The 21,110-nt window shown below is 43.1% G+C and overlaps 1 protein-coding gene and 1 non-coding gene across 5 annotated transcripts in view; both read left to right on the top strand.

The window, feature by feature from the left end:
* The first annotated feature begins 5,473 nt into the window (after positions 1 to 5,473).
* LOC142564420 (phospholipid-transporting ATPase ABCA3-like) overlaps positions 5,474 to 21,110 on the top strand; it is a 114,240-nt gene continuing 98,603 nt past the window's right edge. For all 4 annotated transcript variants that reach the window (XM_075675415.1, XM_075675414.1, XM_075675413.1 and 1 more), the window contains exons 1-2: positions 5,474 to 6,064; positions 8,928 to 9,283. In XM_075675415.1, coding sequence (XP_075531530.1) covers positions 8,989 to 9,283 — 295 coding nt within the window. In that variant the 5' untranslated portion in view covers positions 5,474 to 6,064; positions 8,928 to 8,988. The remainder of the gene's footprint in view (positions 6,065 to 8,927; positions 9,284 to 21,110) is intronic.
* On the top strand, positions 14,723 to 14,795 carry TRNAS-UGA (transfer RNA serine (anticodon UGA)). Its single transcript has one exon. It is a non-coding gene; the product is annotated as a tRNA-Ser (tRNA).

The raw sequence follows: 21,110 nt of genomic DNA, 5'->3' as shown, positions 1-21,110 counted from the left end.
GTTAAATCAGGAAATTTGCAGCCGCAAGTTGGCATCAGCTAGCGCAAGACTGGGCTAATCGGAGATCGCAGGAAAAGGCCTTCGCCCTTGATCGGACATAAAAATAGGCTGCTGCTGCTGCTGCTGCTGCTGCTGCTGCGGCTGATGATGATGATGATGATGATCATGATGATGATGGGCAGCTTCTATAATAAATATTTTGCTAATATTTCTGGCATTGCTTCCAAGATACACGTTTTTATAGGCTCCATCCAGCGAACAGGTGGCGCCACCGAGCAGCAGCGGTGCCGCGCTAATCGGCGCCGCCTGTGGCGAGCGGCGCTACACTGGGAAGGTGGGAAGATCGCGAAATTTAAACTTCGTGCACATGTCGCCGAAAGCCGCACGTACATGTCCGTGATTCGCCGTTTTCCTTTTTGTGTGTGTGTGTGTGTGCATGAAGGTGCAAGTGTAGTCCTCGGTGACGTCACAAATACTTTTTTGCGGGTTTAGGCATAATAAAGGAACAACAGGAGAGTACTTTCATGCTGCAGCGTTTGCCAGCGGAGACGAGTGGTGCGCCACTTCACGTGCTCTCTCCGCGAAAGAAGTGGCCGGCCTGGACGTTCACGCGAAGTGCAGTTTGTAGCATAGAAAGCAACTGTGCGAGGTCATCCCGCACGTCAGTAAAGCCTACTGTGACACTATAGCGTTGAAGTCACTAAGCTGGCACCCCGAAAACGTTGTGCTTCTAAAAGGTTAACCGCTTTTTAATTGACGCCTCGCTGTTGGCGATGCATGTCTCATTTCGCTCGGCGCGTTGTAGCCGCGGCCTACCATTTCATGTCCATGTCACATTGTTACTTTAGATCGCCATACAATTCGATCTGGACCGGGTCCAGCTGCACGGTCACATTGGATCGCGATTTTGCTCGATATGCGTTCAGTCGATCGTGATCCGCGCATCGAGTTCGAGCTTCCCGATCGCGATCGTAGGCTGTCGCAGCACCGTTATGCCTAATAAGTTAAAGTAACTCGATTCGAATTGTTGGATCGTGTAGCAGTGACCATGCTTGATCGAAATTGAGAAGTTCGATCCTGTCTGGCGCGATCTTGATTGAAAGTGACTGTGAGACACCAGGGTAATCTAACGCTCTTTGTGCTTCGTCGTCTGGCACGGCGCCAAACGAAAGCTTTTGTGATTTTGAAGCAGTTCTAAGCAGTCTGTCATTGTTCACTGCTGAACACAGAACCGGGACCTACTTGCCGACGTAATTGACGCGACTACAAGTCGCATCGTGCGGCTATTGAGACAAACGAGCCCTTGTCGATCGGGTCTTTCTATTAGTCAAATTATTCTCGTCAGCTTGACGCATTGCAAACGTCCGGAAAAAGCGTCGGGTATTTCTCAGGATGACTTTCGATTTTCCTTTCTTATCTCCATTTATGAAATGATTAGAGCATATCCTGGTTGGTTGATTCGTTTGGGACCCAGTCGGAGCCATCTGTAATGGAAAAATGAGATTTACTAACTACGCGATCAGAGTGTGTATGATCCGAATGTTCATTTTTCCTCATTGCGATGATCGATGTTCATATGCCCTTCTCCAAAGGTTACATTTCGCTTGCGAATTCGTTTGCTTGCACACGCGCTTTGCTTTTGCAAGGCAATTTCGCAAATGTAAAGCCGCAAGAAGAATCGCACCATCTGAAACTGCGTCTCTGACGCGAGCAGCCGAAACGAGTGTCATCTATGAATCAGCGCTCGCCAGCATAAAATAAGCTTCCTCGGCATAAAATGTCGCTCGTCGCACACGCCAGTGTTATCCTGGTCATACCAAACGCTAAGGCTACGCCAAGCAGTCGTCAAATCAGCGCAGTCGTGACAATTGCCATTTAAATGTTGACCAGCTGACCCGGCCTTGACCGCTGGCGTCGCACAAGATGCGAAATGCGCAAGTCTAGCACGATTGACAACACAAACTTTTCCCACAAATATGATGACAGAAGCTGACTTAACTCCCTTCACAGCTGCGATCCATTTCTTTCGCCGTTCTATTTCAAGGCCTGTCAGGAAACATGTACCAATTTATCCTGGGCTGGCCTTCGTGGCTGCGAGTCGTACGCAGCAATATCGCCGGTTCCACTTCTTTTTCGCAGCTACGCAATTTCGACACTCGTCAATGAAGCGCATGCCATTGCACCGTCGCAAGACGCATCCGAAAAAAAAGGGGAGGACTAATTAACAAAACAAATCGGACCCAATCTTGGTCGAAACGAAGTGCAATGCGCGTGAAGTAATGCGCGTCGAGCCGGCCGAGCCACCTTCCCAGTACTGTCGCATCGCTGCGGCAGATGGCGCCAGAGTAGCCGCAAACTCGACCGCACTGAGCCTACAGCGAAGGAGCTAGCGCAACTAGAAGCGCTCAAAAATGTTGCATACTTATTTTAATGGTGTCATGAGAGAACTACATCACTCGCGGGGTTTATATTAAGAGCCCAAGACGTCCTGATAAGCTAGCTGGTGCTTCATGAAGAAGCAGGCATTAAGCATTCCCCATTCGTGGGCCGATCCCGAAGATAGTGCAATACCGGCCCGACCCACGGCGGAGGTGTAGTTCACAGAGTGGAAGGGCACTGAGATTTTTTTATTTTTCAAGTGTGCATGCTTAGCTTAGTTATATATTTAAAGGGAATGTCGGCAGTATTGCCAGTAATACACAAAAATTTGCATAATGCCGGTAAGAGTGTGTAAAAGTAATAACTAAATGACAATTACTAAACTTTCGTTTCTCTCTCTACATATATATTTTTTTGCTGCATAGAGGCGTTAAAACGCTTGCAATGTTTCCCTGACGCCTTGAAAAAAGCAAAGGTGGTAGAAATTAGATACTTGCACAGAATTAATGAAGGCCTTGTGTTATAAAAGTGATTTGTACCGAAAGCTTTATGAGCGTATTTCATAAACCACGCATGAAGTTTGCTCAATGTTCTGAAAGGATATGTGCATCAAAGTTGACATTCTGATAGAACAGGGGGCATATTATACTTGATGCACGGGCGAATTTTCAAGAGATTTTCAGCAGGCCGTGCAGACTGTGTGCACCAGTAAAGAAATTAAGTGTCAGGAAATATGTATTTCAGACAGGCACTGGAAATAACACACAAAAAAATGATTATTTTCAACTTTCCATATAATAGAGGGGCTGGCTACCGCTCAGACATCTCTTCGACTTGTGGTGGGAATGAGAACATCGTGTGTCGCATGGAGGGAAACGAGCGTCCTTTTACTCTAAAAGCAAGAAATTACATTTTTAATTTGGCTCGGAAAGTGGCGCAGAAGTGGCGCTCGGAAATGAGGCAGTGTGAACGAAACTGTGTAAGCTCATGTATGTGACCTCAAACCCATGCACAGAGAGCTATCTTACGTAGATAGCACTGCTTAATATTGTACTTTATGTGCTTCTGCCAACTTTGCTTCGCGTCATTGGGTCATTTCTTATTTCCACTTAGCGTGCGTTGAAAAGTGGCGCTGCCTTCATGCAGGTGAATGGAGTGGTGCGTCAAGGGGTCCTCCAACGTGTTCCCTCTCTTGGCATATGGTGATGCACATCAGTTTGTGTCAGGTGCAAAGGTCGTCGAATCGCTGTTCCATGCGGGATGTCGAAAAGGCGTGCCGATGCAATCGCAGCACCAGTGTAGACATTCCGTACCACAATGTGCCCGCTGTGTCGCACAAAAGTCTTCAATTTCGACAGTAGCACCAGCATAAAAAGCACCGCTAGACTACACAGACTTCGCCTGTAAGAAACACGAGATTTTAGGTGACTAAATTTAAAAAAAAATATGGAGCAGGGGAGTGACTTGTGCAACCGATTACGGGCTCCGGAGGGCTATTTGGGTCATAACTTCAGTGTTTAACGCAAGGTAACCATTTCTGCAGAAGCCCTGCACACTTCCACCTTCATGCTTTAACCAGCACGTCACTGCCATCGTGTTCAGTAGCCAGTGTCGCGGGCGTCCAACAACAGTTTTAAGAAGAGACTGCGCAGATCACAAAACTCTGTTTTAAACATTTCTACTCGCTTTCTAAAGAAGCCACTGTGTGTTCACACACTTCGAATGCCATCGGAAACGCGCGGGCTTAGGCTTATTCGCTGAACAGGCAAATTTGTTGTAGTTGCCTTGGTTGCAGAGGCGTTTACAATACACATGAAAGGTGTGAGTTCGGACGGAACATGTGGAATCCTTCGCTATACAGGCCAAATATTTCGTTGTTGTACTTAATAAGTGTTTGACAATTACTTCACAGCAACACATACAGCCTATCGTTCCCGTCCAACTGTGGACATAATTAAGCGGAAATACCGGTACGCCCCCCCCCCCCCCACACACACACACCCAAGGATGAGTACACATATTGACAATAATTTTGCATCTCGCTTTCTATGCTTTATTACTTAGCTACCAGCTTCGTAACGATGGTATGGTTCCAGTATTCCTCGGACACTCAACAAAATCAAATCTTTATAGTATTCTGAAGAGGCATATTGTACAATCAAGAACCCAAACTTCCTTTTACGTCTAGAATAACTGTTACCTAGTCTTCCTGTTATGCATGTGTAGATAGGTGTATTCTCTAGTCTATTCTAGTTCCAACTTGTCCATAATCTGTGAGACCAGTTAAAATTGAGTGACCACCAAAACCAACGCAGTTTCGCTGTGCAGCTTGTGCTAACACTCCGCGAAAATTGAGGGTAGCAACTACTGACGCGTGCGTCAATGAGCCTGGTGCACTGGCAACACCTACTGAAGTGGTGCAGAGCGGCCATGGTCCACGTACGCGTTGACCTTGTCGTCGATGGAAGGTCGGTCGCGCACCACATCGGCCATTTTCTCCTTTTGAGCCCAACTCTAACACGGGGCGAGATAGGCACTTTGCGGCGCGCCTTTGCCACCTTTTCTGGCCCTGTTACCCCATTCTCAGGTAAGACGATCACGGTGCGTTGGTGACCACTGCAACACCCGCATATACCTTAATTGTTCTCATATGTGGTACCACACCACCAGTTTTCGAAAACTGTTGAAGATGCTACAGCTTCTCAAGAGTCCACAGCCGCTCGACATTATAAGCGTGTTTTGAATCCGTCGCACGAAAAAAGTATGTAACGTATAACTTTTGTCGTCGTTGTTGTTGCGCGCTCGAGGAATTGAGACATCATACCGCTAAACGGATCGGCAACTAAATAATGACGTAAACAAAGAAAATAAAAGAGGCACAAATTATTGCAAACACATTCACCACGAAGGCGGTTTCCGGTCTATGTAATTAGTTCTTGTTCATTGAGAATACGTGCACGTATGTACCTAAGAAAAAAAAAATACACATCCGCACCCCACTATCTGCTCGCAAGAGCTGCTCGAAAACAAAACCGAAACCCCTTGCCAAGCCCCAGTCTTGACTTGGATTTCCTCTAGTCCGGCTACATTGCAACAACATGGCGTCATTCACGGGCGTCGTTGCTCCGTTGCCGTAAAGTTGTTGCTAAGAGCGGCAGGTGTTTCCTTTTGTCGATTTCGCTTGCCGGCACCCGTCGGCACGTATCGCTCTGACATATTTAGACAATGCGCTGATTGGCCCAGCCTGACAGTGACATGCTCCATTAACAGCTGTCTACGGCGCATTTGACTCGGATGCGTGCCGACACAGCGGCACGGAAACTGGAATACCACAGAAAAGCGCTGCGGAGAGAAGACGGAAACCACAGTCGCCGCTGTGGTGCCTTCGTGGGGAACTGCTGAGCCCACTGTGAGCAGGCGGGGCCCTAACAATCGCGGCGTCAACCTACTGAGCGATAAAGTTTGTCATGAGGGTCGGAAAGAGAAAAACATGACGTTGGACGGCTGTTCCGTTCAGCGTTGCCTCATTGCCGATATCGCAGCAACATTCGACTCAGCGTCACCCCCGGCATTAGCGGACTCGTCTAAAAGGAGGCACTCTTTTCCTAGTCTGACGCGACAGTTCATCAGAGGCGATGGCACCGCGAATGTGATACTTCGCAGCACCGACAACGGGTTACATTAGGTAAGTTTTGATTTGTTCTTGCAAGTTTAGCCTTTACCGCGGGATCTCGCAGGATTCATTCCTCGCTTATGGCGAAACCTGTGACTTTTCGTCAGGTTGAGTACCATAGATAAGCTGATATGTTCAGTTCCGGCATTCTTCTAGCAAAGAGCAGACAAACCTCTACCGCGTGAAACCTTGCTCGTAACAATAAATATTAAGATCAGCTTCATTTAGACGGGAATATAAGCTAACTGTGACGCAGCGGACGGTTATTGCCTGTCATTTCGTATCGCGTTGCGTCTAGGTGGGAGGTTAGCGAATAAAAAGTGAAATATTTCGTACGGGTTGTCTGAAGGAATGCGGAATAATGAATCACTCAAGTGAACGTGTTGAAGTATCCGGAAGCCGGCAGATAAAAGAGAAGCCTTGCTGATTGATCAAATCCGGTCTTGATGGAAACTGAAACTTTCAATTTGAAAGCAGCCCGACCTCACTTAATGCATGCAGAAGAGAGAGAGAGCGTGGTTACTCTAACTTCTTTCACCCAATCATCACGACCATTGAGTGAAAGCACAACTGTGCCTTAAATATGAAATGGCAGTGCACTTAGACGCCTGTACACGCCATGAATTTCTACCAAAGTAATGCTTTCTGAACTGCATGTATATGTGGAAATCACTTCAATGGGGCAAGCATGAATTGTGCTTTGTGAAGGGATGGAACAGTGCTTCTTTATGTCACCGAAGTTTGCGATTCACTGGCAATGCAGTGATCAATAACCATGCTGCCACAGACATGTTGGACTGGTCTGCATTGTTTTACACTCAACGCAAGTTTCTCAGCTTAACTGCCAATGGAAGACGATGAGGAAGACGAGAATACTTTTGAACTAACAACTCAGTTCTATTCCCACACTTGCACTTGTATATGTAGCAGTGCACACACATTTAGAATGTAGATACAATAACTTCATGTTGCAGATACAAGATCAGCACGCCACATGGGCGAGGTTAATGCCACTAAAGGTGTTAGACCTTAAGTTTCTTAATGTCATTATACTTCGGTCACTGCTACATGCACCTATTTAGCGACATTAAACATCGCGATGACGATATAACTTCATGCTGCAGATACAAATTAGCATGCCACACAAGCGAGGTCAATGCCATTAAAAGTGTAGGACCTTAAGTTTATTAATGCCATTATACTTCAGTCATTGCTACACATGCATACTTAATGGCATTAAGCATCGTGATGGCAATAACTACAGTGAAACGATTAAATTTGCTTGCCAATCGTAATATAATAAAGATAGTTATTTAGGGAGTATATGTTTAAGAAATAGTGTGAGAAGCATTAATAGGCGTATTTTATGTAGTTTGCTTCAGGAAGGTCATTGCTGCACCCAGCCGTAAACTGTTTGAAGCCAAAGCTAGCTGAATGGTCAATCCATAGCATAGCCAAAGCATTAAAATTGGAAAAACAGCGCTCACACCTTCAAAGCTTTCAAGCAGCAATCCTGAAGACTTTGAATATGTGCTCCAGTTTGTTGCGGCATATGTGCGTCTTTGAGCCAAGCATTGTCGAGAAATTCGAAGGCTTCAGTGTGAGGCCAGCAAGGCCTCATACTAAATGCAATTTAACAGCTTCTCCTGGCTAACACACTCACAATTAATGCTGTAGCCTTGTGTAGCGGCACGATTGCCTAGTGAACTCTAAAAAAATGAAGAGCTCCTTTTAAAAAGAAAGTGAAGACTGTTTTAGTCGTTCTTACCTACAAGTTTGTTTACTGTCATCAGAATTTGGTCATCACGGCGGGGACATTGAAAATGAGAGTGTGCTTTCGATGGCCAAGTGAGTTGTAATAGGTGTAAGAACTCACTACGCCACGAAAAAAGGGCTGTTTTTAAAAGAAAGTGCAGAATATATTAATTGTTCTTCTCTAAGAATTTTTTTAGTCTCATCAAATGGGGAGACATTGGGAACGAGAGTGTACATTTGATGGCCGAGTGAGTTACGAAATCGCACTACATCGCAAATGGCATTAAAGTACAAGGCATTAGCAATGTAATGTCATTTTCTGTGCCCGTGTGGCATGGAGATCGCATGCAAAGATAAGCATTTTCTTTTGTAGTTAATGCGGCTGAGACCACACTGACACAGGTATTTCCGTGGCATTTAAGATTTAAGTTCGAGCTCGTAGAGCCTAACAAAACTCCACAGTGTTCTTTGCCTTTTGTCTTTCGTTTGCAGTTGAGCTGTTAAACTTGCTTTGAGCTGTAAACCAACTAGCTTGTTTAAGCACCCTTCTATTCTTCATTGCCTGTTCAGAGCAGCTGCTGCAGTGAAGGCTGCTCGCTTGATGGGATTTACACTCTATTTAGTCACAGCTGGAATTTGGCTTTCATTGCTGAAATCTGTGGCTTTGGAGACATTGGTTGTAAACTGAAATTTTTGCATGACTATTTGTGTGGAGACTTTGGCCAGGATAAGGTAGCCAATTCAGTTTTTTTTCCTTTCTACACTTCATCAGTGGCTTGCGCAGTAGTAGTTCACCAAGGATGACCATGGTTGGCCATTCATGAGTGGTGGATGATTAGAAAAGTGTGTAATGTAATCGAGTGTAAGGAATTGTTACATTATACTGGCCCTTGTCAGGCTAAAATTTTTGCAGTTTGAACTGGCCACATAGACAGATACCTTTGTTCCCGATATGCTGTGCCCTTGTTGCATGAAAGAAAAATAAAACATATCAATTTCTTTGAGGGTGGTAGAAGAGTAAAGTTCAGTATAAAAAAGCATGCCACCTGAAAATTTGAGTGTAACATTGACACTGAGAATTTGGATATTCATTCATTTGTTTTTTGTTTTTGTTTTCAAGAAACGTTGAAGCCTCTGTAGAAGACAGCAGTGAGGTGTCTGATCCGCACCAGTGTTTCACCATGGCATTCTTCCGGCAGCTCCGAGTGATCCTGTGGAAGAACATTGTTGTGTACTCGTTCAAGCGTCACTATGTGCTCACCTTCTTCACCATGGCGATACCGCTCATGCTGTCTGGAGTGCTGTTGTACCTTCGTAGTCTAGGCTTCAGCGATGGGACGGAGCCGATTGTGCGGATGAATGCCACCATCTACAGCGAATTCACTCCGGAGTTTACATACCCAGTGCTACCCCCATATCCTTACGCACCTAACACAACTTACGGCAACAGTCTTATGAAAGCTGTCTTCGGAAATGGTGAGTCCTTTCTCATCTTGGACTCTCTGGCTTGTGGCTCTGACTTGGACTCTCTGACTCTCTGCTTGTCTAGCCAGTAATAATTATCACCTGTCATGCAATCACTTACCTTCTTCAGTGCTGTGTGCCCGATATTTTCCTGTCGGGAACACTGCTGATATGTGCATGCTGTTTGTGACCTGAAAGTAGTGAGAGTGCAATCTTAAAAAAAAGAGGTAGTGCATGCTAGATAATAATTCCCTGCGATCTCCAATTGCCCCTGTCCTGCACCAACCGATTCCAACTACCACCCGCAAATTTCCTACTTGCGTCGCAACACTTTGTCTTCTGCCATCCTCTACTGCGCTTCCCTTCTCTTGGTACCCATTCTGTCACCCTAATGGTCCAATGGTTATCTAATCTGCGCATTACTGGTTAGGGAAAAGATAAGCCTCAATGTGTTAGAACTATTTTACAGCTTTTCTGAAGGTGGGTGTACCACCTTTAGATGCGGACTGATCTATTTCGCTTTCATGGGCAAAAGCAACACTTGTTGTTCCTCAGCCTGCCTGAATGGGGCCCCTGTTCACATTCCAGACTGCTTGCCATGCTTACTTGATGTAAATTATGTGTGCTGTTTAGTGCAGAAAGTTGATAAAAAATGTAAAGAAGATGAGATACACATAAGCGCTTCTGTCCGCTTCCTTTTCTTTTTTTTCCAAGTTTATGAGCTACACGCTAGAAAAGATGTACCTGCAATACCAAAACACAGCTTTTGCAAATCAATTCCCAGCTCTCATGGCCATATTACAGCGGGGATGGATGGAAGGCGAAAACCCCTCTATGCAGCTTTGGGTGCACATTAAACGACCCCAGGTGACCTTAATTAACCTGCAGCCCTCCACTGTGACCTCTGTTTTGTCCCCCATATAACTCTAAGAATATAATATCCATCAATGAGTCATTAAATCACATTGGCAGACACTATCTTTACTCCACAATTTATTGTTACGGTGAGATGTGTAACAATATTGTTGGATTTCTATTATACTAAAAGTAACTCATTCAGTTAAACTTGACGGCAAGGGCAGCTGCTTGCTGCAACAGGCGAAAACCTGGCGAAGTTTTTTTCTTTCTTGTTTCAATTCTAACTTTCTATTTTCAGCTCCTTTGTTTGTTCATTCTCTTTAGTTTTGCATTCTTGATATAGTGATGAAAAACTGGCCATGTCTTGACTGGATAATTGTGCTCAAATTAGTCCTTTTTTTCTTGAAGTCATTAAATAACATTTATTTATCTTTTTAGGCAGTTTAGCTGCTATGTAATGAGAGAGAGTGATAATATTCTGGAAATTCTTTTGTATATAGTTCTATAAGCAAGTTATGATTTGTTTCATCACAGAACCTTTTATAGTTCTTTACTGTTATACATTGTTTATATTCTTTCTTTCATTGCTCAGTAATTCTTTATTATGTACATGGTCACCATTTAGAAAATGATTTATAATAGCATGTGCAATTTTTTATTGCATGCCTGTTTGCTGCTCGAAAGAACATTTGTAGTCGCCAAAAGCTCATGAGTAATAGTACGTAGCACAATACTGGACCGGATAATGATAAAGGGTCGGGGTGGAGTTTGAATGAAACTTGTTCACTGAAGGGTGTAATTTGTAGATAAGACTGATGATCTAAGCACAAAGAAATACAAAGGAAACCTCACCTCTCCCCCATTTCCTGAAAAATGAAGATAACAAAAGAGACACTTGCGATGTTCTGGAAGTACTTGTGTGTAGTGATAAATTGCTGTTTTTTTCTCTTTATGATAATTTCTTTTGTAGAAACAATTTAGTCGATATTCCGACTATTATGAACATTTAAAGTTGGAAAAATTACTGATGATGCTACCCGGGTAGCCAATCGAATCGCTGGCCCAACTGACTTGATATGCGTCAGCTATGCAGATTGTAACGGGGTGGTTGAAAACTCAGCAGAAGGGTGCTTCAGCGATCGGTAGCGATGCACATTTTTAAAACCTTATAATAAATTACACCCTCATGTGGGAGCACTTAAATGTGTCACTTCACGATCACAAGGACCTGCCCTAACAACTTAGTATGTTAAGATAAAATCGTCAAAATTGTTTCACACTCACTTTAAAGGCCAGCTGCTACAAAATCTCACTTTGGCTGAGTTGGTTATAAATTAGTAGTAATGATGTAGAACCAACTTTGGTAAATCAGCAGGGCTGTTGATCGTCAATGTTTTTATTAGCAGCCTGTAAACAGCACTTAACCAAACAACACACTCACCTGGTGGTTGATAGTTATGATGCAAGTACCAGCACGTTGTTTCCAAGATTTTTCAACATGCTACGAGTGGCTGTAGGTGATGCCTTCTTTCAGTAGTCATGTTAAAGAGTCATGCAATCCGAGTCCTGCATCACATCCGACAAGTTGTAATGGTGATGTTTCTTTGGATTTTGGTGTAAAAGACACCGACTTTTGTGAGCCTTTCATCACTCATTCACTCAATTTTCAAACATTAAAATTTGCTTGGAGGTTGCTCTGCATCTTGGAGGTTGCTCTGGATCTAGGCTTTCCACATGGCCTGATATCTTGCCACACAGTTTACCTTTAATACGTAATGACATCGTGTCGTGTGTGTGAGCGATGACTCGTTCAGGATATGTTTGTATATGGTAACGTCACTGCAATGCAAGCTTCTAGTCAGATGGCACTTTATCAGAACTCATTAACTTTTTTTTGTAGCCCAGAAGGATTTATCCCACATCAGCCATCATCAGGGAACAAAAAAAATCAGTTGGATGCTTCTCAGTATTCTGTAGGCATTCTCCATCGAAAGTTTTGCATTTGAGTTGATGTTTCAGGTGTTGGCTAAATAATGTGTAATTATTAATTGCGCTCATCATGAATAATTTTCTGAGCTGCTCAAGAGGACAGTGAACACTACTTTGTCAATTGTCACCATAGTGTGTGCTTGCTTTCGTTAAGGCCTTAGCACAGATAATATGAAACACTCTTTAGAGAAAGTAAAACTTCCTTGTAGAGGTGTGCAATTCTTGCAGCGTAGTTGTTGATTTGTTCTATGATGCAGGTTGCATTGTCAATGAAGCACTGCTAGGAAAGCATAGTGGCTTTATTCCTCTGGCTATAAGTTGCTGCAAAATGTTTCCTTTCAGCCAGAGGAACAATTGTTTTTTTGCTCTTAGCCCTCGCAGATTTCTCAATGCCGCAGGCACAATATTTATGGAACTTGGATGCCTTCGAAAGGCCACAATCTTAACTCGCCTGCTTTGCTAAAACGAGAACGAGAAAGCTAAGAGTGCAGGACAGCGATAATGTGCTTGTGATTATTTTGTGAGCTATCTAACCACATTGATTAAGACTGAATTTTATAGAAAATGCAGAGCAAAGAGTGGCAGATACGCACCACTGGTATGATGGCTCAAGCTAGTGATCCAAATGCATTTACATAATTTTCTGAATGTTCCGCTTTTTATTCAGATAAACTATCACATTACTACTATAACTAACGTGGTCACCTTGAAGGTCCTGGTAACCTTGAGAAGCAACATTCGTTATTGCTCTAACTTGACTTAGTAATTAGTTGCTGTGCCGCTGCAGCTGGGGAGTGTTGCCTCTGACCCTAATGGCGTGCTGTGGCTGCCGCGCTTGAAAAGTTGAGAGTGAAGCGTGACATTCCTGCTGTGGAGACATTCTCTTCATGTAAAACAAGCAGTGCATTAAGTGACGCTGAGATATTTTTATTTGCAATGCTGTCATTGCAGGGTTTTAAGCTGCTCATTGTTAAAGATCTCACCTGGGAATTCCGGACCAGTGTATTGAGATAGGGTATAGTGGCATAGTGGGTCTGCGTCGAAGTCCATTAATGGTGTTTTACATTTTTGAGCATAGTAGAAGACAAGAAGTTTAACGTACATGTGTTTTTTGTTGGTTTCATTGCGAACCTTGGAAAACACTTTCGAACCGTTGCTGGCTCTGGGAGACATTGGTTGGCTTGTTGAGAAAGATGAACGACGAGGCTCCTATAATGAAACGACTTCTCACAGTTGTTGCTGTTGTCTTTATCATATATTGCTCACAACTAGCTGACTGGCGACATGCGACACCGCATGATGACTGGTTGGCGACTGGTAACCAGCCTGGCAGAGGCTGGTTACTGACTAGTCAGGAAGCATGAAAATGAATGAAATAGAAATAGAATTGTAAAATTGCAGCTAAGGAATTCAATGCATGAAACTAAAAGCTGCCATATTCTTGCTTTGTTTCACTGTACTCACTTTTACTTGAAAAGCAAAATGCAGGAATTGAAGTGATGTGCTAATTGCGTCATCTTGTGCCAAACCGTCAAGCTGGACGAGCCTGCGCCTAAACACTTAATATTGAATGAAGTCGCCAAATTTAGCAGGATGTATGTGTTCAGGAGCAACCGCACAGCCATAGACATGTGTCGGCTAGCGCTTGGCCCTGCAATCCAAGCCTGAGCAATGTGTTTCAGCATTGGCATTTTTGGAGTGTGAGAGTTTGGTGGCATAATTTTAAGTTGGCCACAAGAAAATGAAAATTGTTTTGTGCTGTGCAATGCATTACGAATGTTTTGTATGAATGGGGGTCCTATAAGCATATACGCATTCGCATATACGTGGACCAGCTAAAAATGATTTGAACTGGTGCTCATTTCATGGGGCATCGAGAAGAAAAGCTGTGCTGAATGATTTTGTACCATCTGCCATCTGCACAGCATAGAGCTTATCAATTTGGTTATATGTTTTAGTTCTTGCTTGTGTACCTGTTAGTAGCTCTGCATCCATAATGGGAGAATTCCATGTGTGCAACATTCTAAATCTATTTTGCATGTGTGGCATGTCCGGTTACCGGCATGATGGGCAGCATGCCGACAAACAATGTGCTTTCTTTCATGAAACTTCTTAGTCACAACTATCCAACAGCAACTACAACATAATAAACGAGAAAAAAAGGGGGTTAACCGAGGGGCCTGATTTTTATTAGTCATATCATAAGAAACCAACAAACACTGGCACCAAAGACAACATAGGGGAAATTACTTGTGCTTAATAAATGAAATAAAGAAACGACAAATTAATGGAAATTAAAGTAGATAAAAAAACAACTTGCCGCAGGTGGGAACCGAACCTACAACCTTTGCATTTAGCGTGCGATGCTCTACCGATTGAGCTACCGTGGCACCGTTTGATGCCTTGGTAGCATGATGCCTTCAGGTAGCATGTGTGGGTTTATTGACCAGTTGCCTTCACCAAAAAGATCACGTTCTCATGATGCCTGCGGCAAAAAGGATGTTCCACGTCTGCCGCCAAGGTCTGTGAGTGGTGGCGCTGGCTAACACTCCCAGGGTTCTACTAGGACACGTAAATACCCAAGAAAGTGGATGGGGAAACAGTGCCACGGTAGCTCAATTGGTAGAGCATCACACGTGAAATGCGAAGGTTGTGGGTTTGGTTCCCACCTGTGGCATGTTGTTTTTGAAGCGAAAAGCTTCACTACGCTAGTTAACACTGTGCTTCGCGCGAGCCGGCGTATCTTGAAATTGGCTCCGTAAGTGTGTTCGGAGGCGGCGCAGGTGGCCGCCGCCGACTCCGTCGCCTGACCTTTCACCGCTGCCACATATGACGTTATCGCGGCGCAGGTGGCCACTGCCGCACGCTATGTGGCATCATTTGACGTTCGCCACAAGCGCGTGTTTATCGCGGAGGCCGACTATATAACCGCTTGCCAGAGAATAGGCATGCACATTGAACATGGAAGGAGAAGAGAGTAATACTACTGATACAGAGAGCTGTGTTTATGGCTGTACAGAAATCACAAGACAATGTGCCCAACAATGATGAATAAAGAAGTTTAATAATCCTGCATAACTTATGGTATATATCATTAATAAGCAATTTGCATAATTACACAAGGCGCATGTATAGCATAACCATAAGCTAACTAAAGCATATCCATAAGTTAAACCGTAAGCATAACCATAGGCTAAATCATAAAGAATAACCATAAGCTAAACTGTGAGCATAACCATAGGCTAAATCATAAAGCGTAACCATAAGCTAAACCATAAGCATCACCGAACCTTTTCGCTTCGAGATATCCAGGCTTAACCTTATCTAAGCCCAAGCCAATTTTTTTCATCCACTTTAATTTCCATTAATTTATCGTTTCTTCATTTCAGTTATTAAGCACAAGTAATTTCCCCTATGTAGTCCTTAGTGTCAGTGTTTGTTGGCTTCCTAACATTGATGCCTTCAGGTAGCATGTGTGGGTTTATTGACCAGTTGCCTTCACCCAAAAAGTTCACATTCTCATGACGCCTGTGGCAAAAAGGACGTTCCACATCTGCCGCCAAGGTCTGCGACTGGTGGCACTGGCTAACACTCCCAGGGTTCTACTAGGACACATAAATACCCAAGAAAGTGGATGGGGAAACGGCGCCGCGGTAGTTGAATTGGTAGAGTATTGCAAGCAAAATGCGAAGGTTGTGGGTTCTGTTCCCACCTGCGGCAAGTTGTTTTTTCGTCCACTTTAATTTCCATTAATTTATTGTTTCTTTATTTCATTTACTAAGCACAAGCAAGCAACTACAACGGTCACTCAGATTTGCACTCTGGCTACACTGTTTTCTGCACGACCGCACCACACAAAATCAGGCTTTTGCTACAGCAGAACGTAAGCTTTGGTCTGCAACTACGTAATCTATACAATATCGCGATGTTTATGCTTGAAGCCGCTTATATTCCTGGCACAGGGATGCAGTGTCATAAAGAATGTTTTTAATTTTGCAGGCTTTTTCTTCTTCCTACTTTTTGCTGCAAAAGAGGTTCACGGAACACCTAGGTTGCTATACATGCTGTTACTGCTTATTCCTCTATGTATTCCACAACCTTTGCATTGGCACCGCATTGAAAAAGTAGGTGCCATTGTAAAGGTATTAATTATCTTGTTAAATTGAAATATTAGTTGCTTGTTCACAATAAAAATAATGTGACTAGCATTAACAAAAGCCTATCAACAAACAGTAGGCACTGGTTGCGGAAAGCTCTGTTATAATTCTTTTTATTGGCCACATATTGTTGGGTACATCCACTATGGGACTTAATAGTGGTTTCTGAGAAACCCTCATGGGTTTCTTTTGTAGCTTCATGCTACGGTTTGGTGGATGACAATTTTTCCCTGTCATGAATTTTGCTCGTCTTGCGGGCTTCCAGAGAACTGATTTGCTGCAACCTAATAGCATTCTGCACAGTCTAATACAGAGCACCTTTTCTTCATCATCCTGAATTTCGTGTATGTTGACCTTCACCAAGCTGCTCCAAAACGTGCATCTACTGCTCCAAAATGGACAATGCATCTTCCAAACCTGCTCCAAAGTGCCAAATTTGTTCCTCCCAGAGCTGCTCCAAACGTTCCTAGGCCGCTTCCATCCCTGGAAATGTGCTTTACCCTGTAGACGCATGTACAGCTTTGTAGGGCATACTTGTGCACGAGCAATGTAAATTTATTTAAATGATCAGCCTTGGTGGAAACACCTCGTGACAATTCTTGCTTGCGATGGGAGTAGTCGTAACACGACGTGACACATTTTCCAGATTACCAAAGGCAATGTTAGAATTCAGATTTCTGTCACAGAAGCATCTTTGTCTTGATTTAAGAGCTTACACTCAGTATGTCAAGATGTTGCTAGCAGCAGTCATATACGACATTAACTTGAGGGATGTGTGCGAGTTCACTAGCTTTGCTTGCACTCTACGTGGATGCCTCTGCCATCGTGCCAAGTAGTTCCAGGAAAATCTCCCATTCAGTAGCTGTTACAAATACATGCCAAACTTATTCTGCTGCCGAATAGATGGAAGCAGAAATTTGAATTAGGTTTGGAAATGTCAATGAGATGATGGCAGGAATCGCAAAACTTGAAAAAGTTTGAAGGAAACCTTGAAAAGAATGTCTCAGAAGGTGCATTGAAATGCTTTTTGAACAGGGTGGGAAAACGTCTTTGATCTGTGGACAGGGCTGCCGGGAACATTACAGCCAAATATTCTGCTGCATGCCACAGGGAATATAAAATTTGCATAATGGAATGCTTTCTGTCTCCTGAGGCTTTCGAGGTGCAGTTATGTCGCATTCTATGTGATGTTAGTGACGACGTATAGTGTACATGATGGCTAATGTATGCTACTCAATGGGCGATCACTTGTGACCTAGGATTACTCGCAGACAGATTGAATTACTCGTGGCTCCAGATCTGTGAAACGAGGAATCAGCGGTAGTTGACACTTCCCGCTCGTCCTGTTGCTCTCGGGCACCTTTGTAAAGATTCCAGCCTTTTAAGGGTTACTAATGTCTTCAGATCCTTAATTAAGCCAGCCCACAACTTCCCCAGCAAAAGTGCCTATTGTGAGTTAAGTGGGTTGCTCTTTTCTTCAAGTGGCTTAAAAGGGGAGCAAAATTGCTGAGTAACACGACATTGTCTCGGCAGGGAAAAGACTCCAGAGAACTTTAACGTCGACCAAGATTCGTTGGTGGGGTTAAGGTTGTACTTCTCAGCCCATCCTGCTTTTACACTAATGAGCGATTTAGATCAAATCCTTCTCAAGGTTTTATTTTAACAGGTGTTGATGTGAACAGCTTGCAGTTTAATTACTTTAAGCTCATGCTGGTTTGTGCAAGCATGAAACTAATGTGATGACTGCTGGCCATACAAGACCACCTCTTAGCTTAGCTTGGCTATTCAGACAACTGAGCATGCTTGTTGGAGACATGTATCAGGTTTCCTTTTTGCCATTTATTATGGAACAACAAAGTATTTTTAAATAAGCACGTTTATATAATCAGTTTTATTCCAATTGATCTTGCTTCTATTCTTGAGTCTCCTGTTTTCTGTGATTATTTAATTTTCATTTAATTTATTTAGGTGGAGTACATATTTTTAATGTACAAATAGCATCCGTAAACTGCAATATACAGCACGCAACGAGAAATTTATCTACCAGAGAATACATGGCAAAAGGTGTCTCTATGGTGCATGACTAAACCTCGCAACCAAACAGAACTCAGGTTGACAACATGTTTTTCCTTTCACTGCTAAGTTTGGCCCATAGATGTGATTTTAACTGCAAATAAGCACACTTTCCTATTTTTTTTCCCGCTTGGTTCTGTCCATATTTATTCATTTATGATACCCTCAAAATACATTGTACATGACAGTGGGGAGAGGCATAAGCAAAACAATGATTGGTAACAACACTTATGGCATTACAATGCAAAATAAAACAGACACTTAAAAATTAATACAAAGAATAAAGGAACTCCAAAGGCACATGCTAATATCAATCTAAACATAGACGCACCATAATACAAATAGCAGCATCGACTTGTTGGGGCATGATCACTTAATTATGTTTTCTAGTGTTGTCATAAAAGGGACAGGTTCTGTTATGGCCACTAACAATGGTGACAAGTTATTCCATTCTTTGCATGTTTTCTGAAAAAGTGAATGCGAGTACATGACTGTGTTACAATGACGTATGGTGACCTTTTGGGTATGGTTCAAGCGAGAAGAAATAAATTACACCGGTTGAATCCAACGGGAATGCAGGCCGCTGTTGTGGTAGTAAAGTTTTTGAAGAAGTGAAAGACGGCATAGTTATTTCTCTGGGCAAAAAAACATAATGATTGGGTTGGAGGAAGCGTTTCTGTATGTTACCTATATACTTTTTCTTTATTGTTTTCCGTGTCAACTCTTGACAGGATACGGGAGGCCACACCTTGCGCTCAATTGGAGCGCACTGTGGAATAATGTGGGGCATTGCAGCGTATGCCAGCAATCATCCCAGCTGGCACTACGCACACCTGCTGTCTCTTTTCTAAACATCCTGTACGGCCATTACTCTTGGTGGGCAGCTGTAGTGCGCACAGGATTGCCATTTAGGTCTCCACTTGAATTGCATTTCTGCTTCGGAATTATGTCACACGAGGGGGAAGGGTAGCTATTGTGCACAGGTGTTCGAGTGTCTTTCTTTCAAGGAATTCTTCGAGTTGCATTCATGCAGCTACGTCTTATTCTTTTTTTTTTTTTCTATTTGTGACAATTATCCGGTACAATGAATAGTTTCGTTGGACCTTTCAACAGTGCAGTGATGCTTACGAGTGAAAGTGGTGTTTAATGCCCAAGAGCTGATATACAAGCTGTTAGCAATGAGGTCATTTCATTGTTCAGTGCAGTTATACTGAGATACCTGCTGTTGTATATACATTTTTTAGAACAAGTAAATTGAATAATAAGTTTTCTGTGGCAGACTGTGCTGCTCATCCTTTCAGGCAGAATTTTGGAAGAGGTGGAATTTATTTTGCCTGCATGAGAAATTGCAATGCCCTGGTAGCTAGTTAAAGCCAGTCACTAACTTCTTAATTATTCACTTTAAGATATGAGTTTCAATTCTAAAATTGGAGCCAAACATCACTGAAAAAAATGTCTGTTCAGAAATCGTAAGAATAGGGCTACTTTTGAGATATCAGTCTTTAAAATAAGCTACAAAATACATTGGCGTTCAATTTAACTGTTTTCTGGAACCAACTCCCTCCAACAGCTTCGGACGATGTAATTGGGATGCCAATGCTTTTTTAATCAAATTTTGAGGATGGATATGTCGAGAGTGCTTCTAGTCTTCAATTTTCAGCAAAGTGGAGATGGCTTTCATTTCGCAATTGCAATGAGCCCCATAAAGTGAATAATGAAACATTTAATTCGTGAGCATTTTAATTACCCATCTTGACACTGCAATTTGTTGAACAAGTAATGACACCACCCTCTTCGCTTAATCCACCTGAACAGGCCATAACTGCACTCGCGTTGCTGCATGCGACCTCTAAAACTCTATTTCAACTAAAGAAGTAAACATCACTGCTGGGACTCAAACAGCACAAAATATAAAAAAAAATGGAACAGCCAGAAATAATGACAGAGCTAAGCAGTCATGCACAGGAATATAGCTGAACAAGAGGTCCCCACACATTTGACCTACATACGATGGACAAATTATAAATCACGTTGGAGCTGCTCGTTGCTTTAACATCCACTGTGCTGATGCAGGACAATCACTGCTCTGAAAAATTTAGTCTCCTAGTGTAATAGCCTGAATATCAAGCAACATTCTTTTATTGCCATACATGTATGATAGGTCGTGCAGCATTAAATACGAGCCAGGTGCCGGAAATCGTTTCTGGAAATTGTGCTATAGGGCTCCCCTTCCCTTGTGTTGTACGCACATTGCACTTGCCAAAATCAGTACAAAGCATTTATTGCCCGATTATGTCACGCTCTGCGCTGCATAAGGAGATGTTAAAAAGAAACACCGAATTAGTTGGTACTGATACAGTATTCTTTCTTGAAGGAGTACTGGCATGTTATTTCTTACTATTAATCTTTTGCATTAAGTGAAAGTCCACGATCTAAAAACTAGAAAAATTACTGGCAGATCTCGGGACACCGTGTATAATTTATTACGATAGCTTTTCGACAGCCAGTTTGGCTTCGTTTCACAGGAGGCGACTGTGTCGTGACTTCATGACGCAGAGGGTGGTCATGTGGGAACACGGCGATGTTGTGACCCTCACCCTGGCTTGCATGGTTGCCTCCTGTGCTGCTACTTATCGCAAGACCCTATGTAACAGCATAGGCAGACGACCATGGCTTTTTTTTTTCAATGTATTGCCCTTCAGGTGCCCATTGAAGGTGACACAAGTAGGGAGGTTTCTTTTGTAGTGTTTCTTTCCCGGTGA

Source organism: Dermacentor variabilis, chromosome 11 (assembly GCF_050947875.1).
Source record: "Dermacentor variabilis isolate Ectoservices chromosome 11, ASM5094787v1, whole genome shotgun sequence".
Taxonomy (NCBI): Eukaryota; Metazoa; Arthropoda; class Arachnida; order Ixodida; family Ixodidae; genus Dermacentor; species Dermacentor variabilis.
Note: the sequence above shows the minus strand (reverse complement) of the source record. Positions and strands in the feature narration are given on the sequence as shown.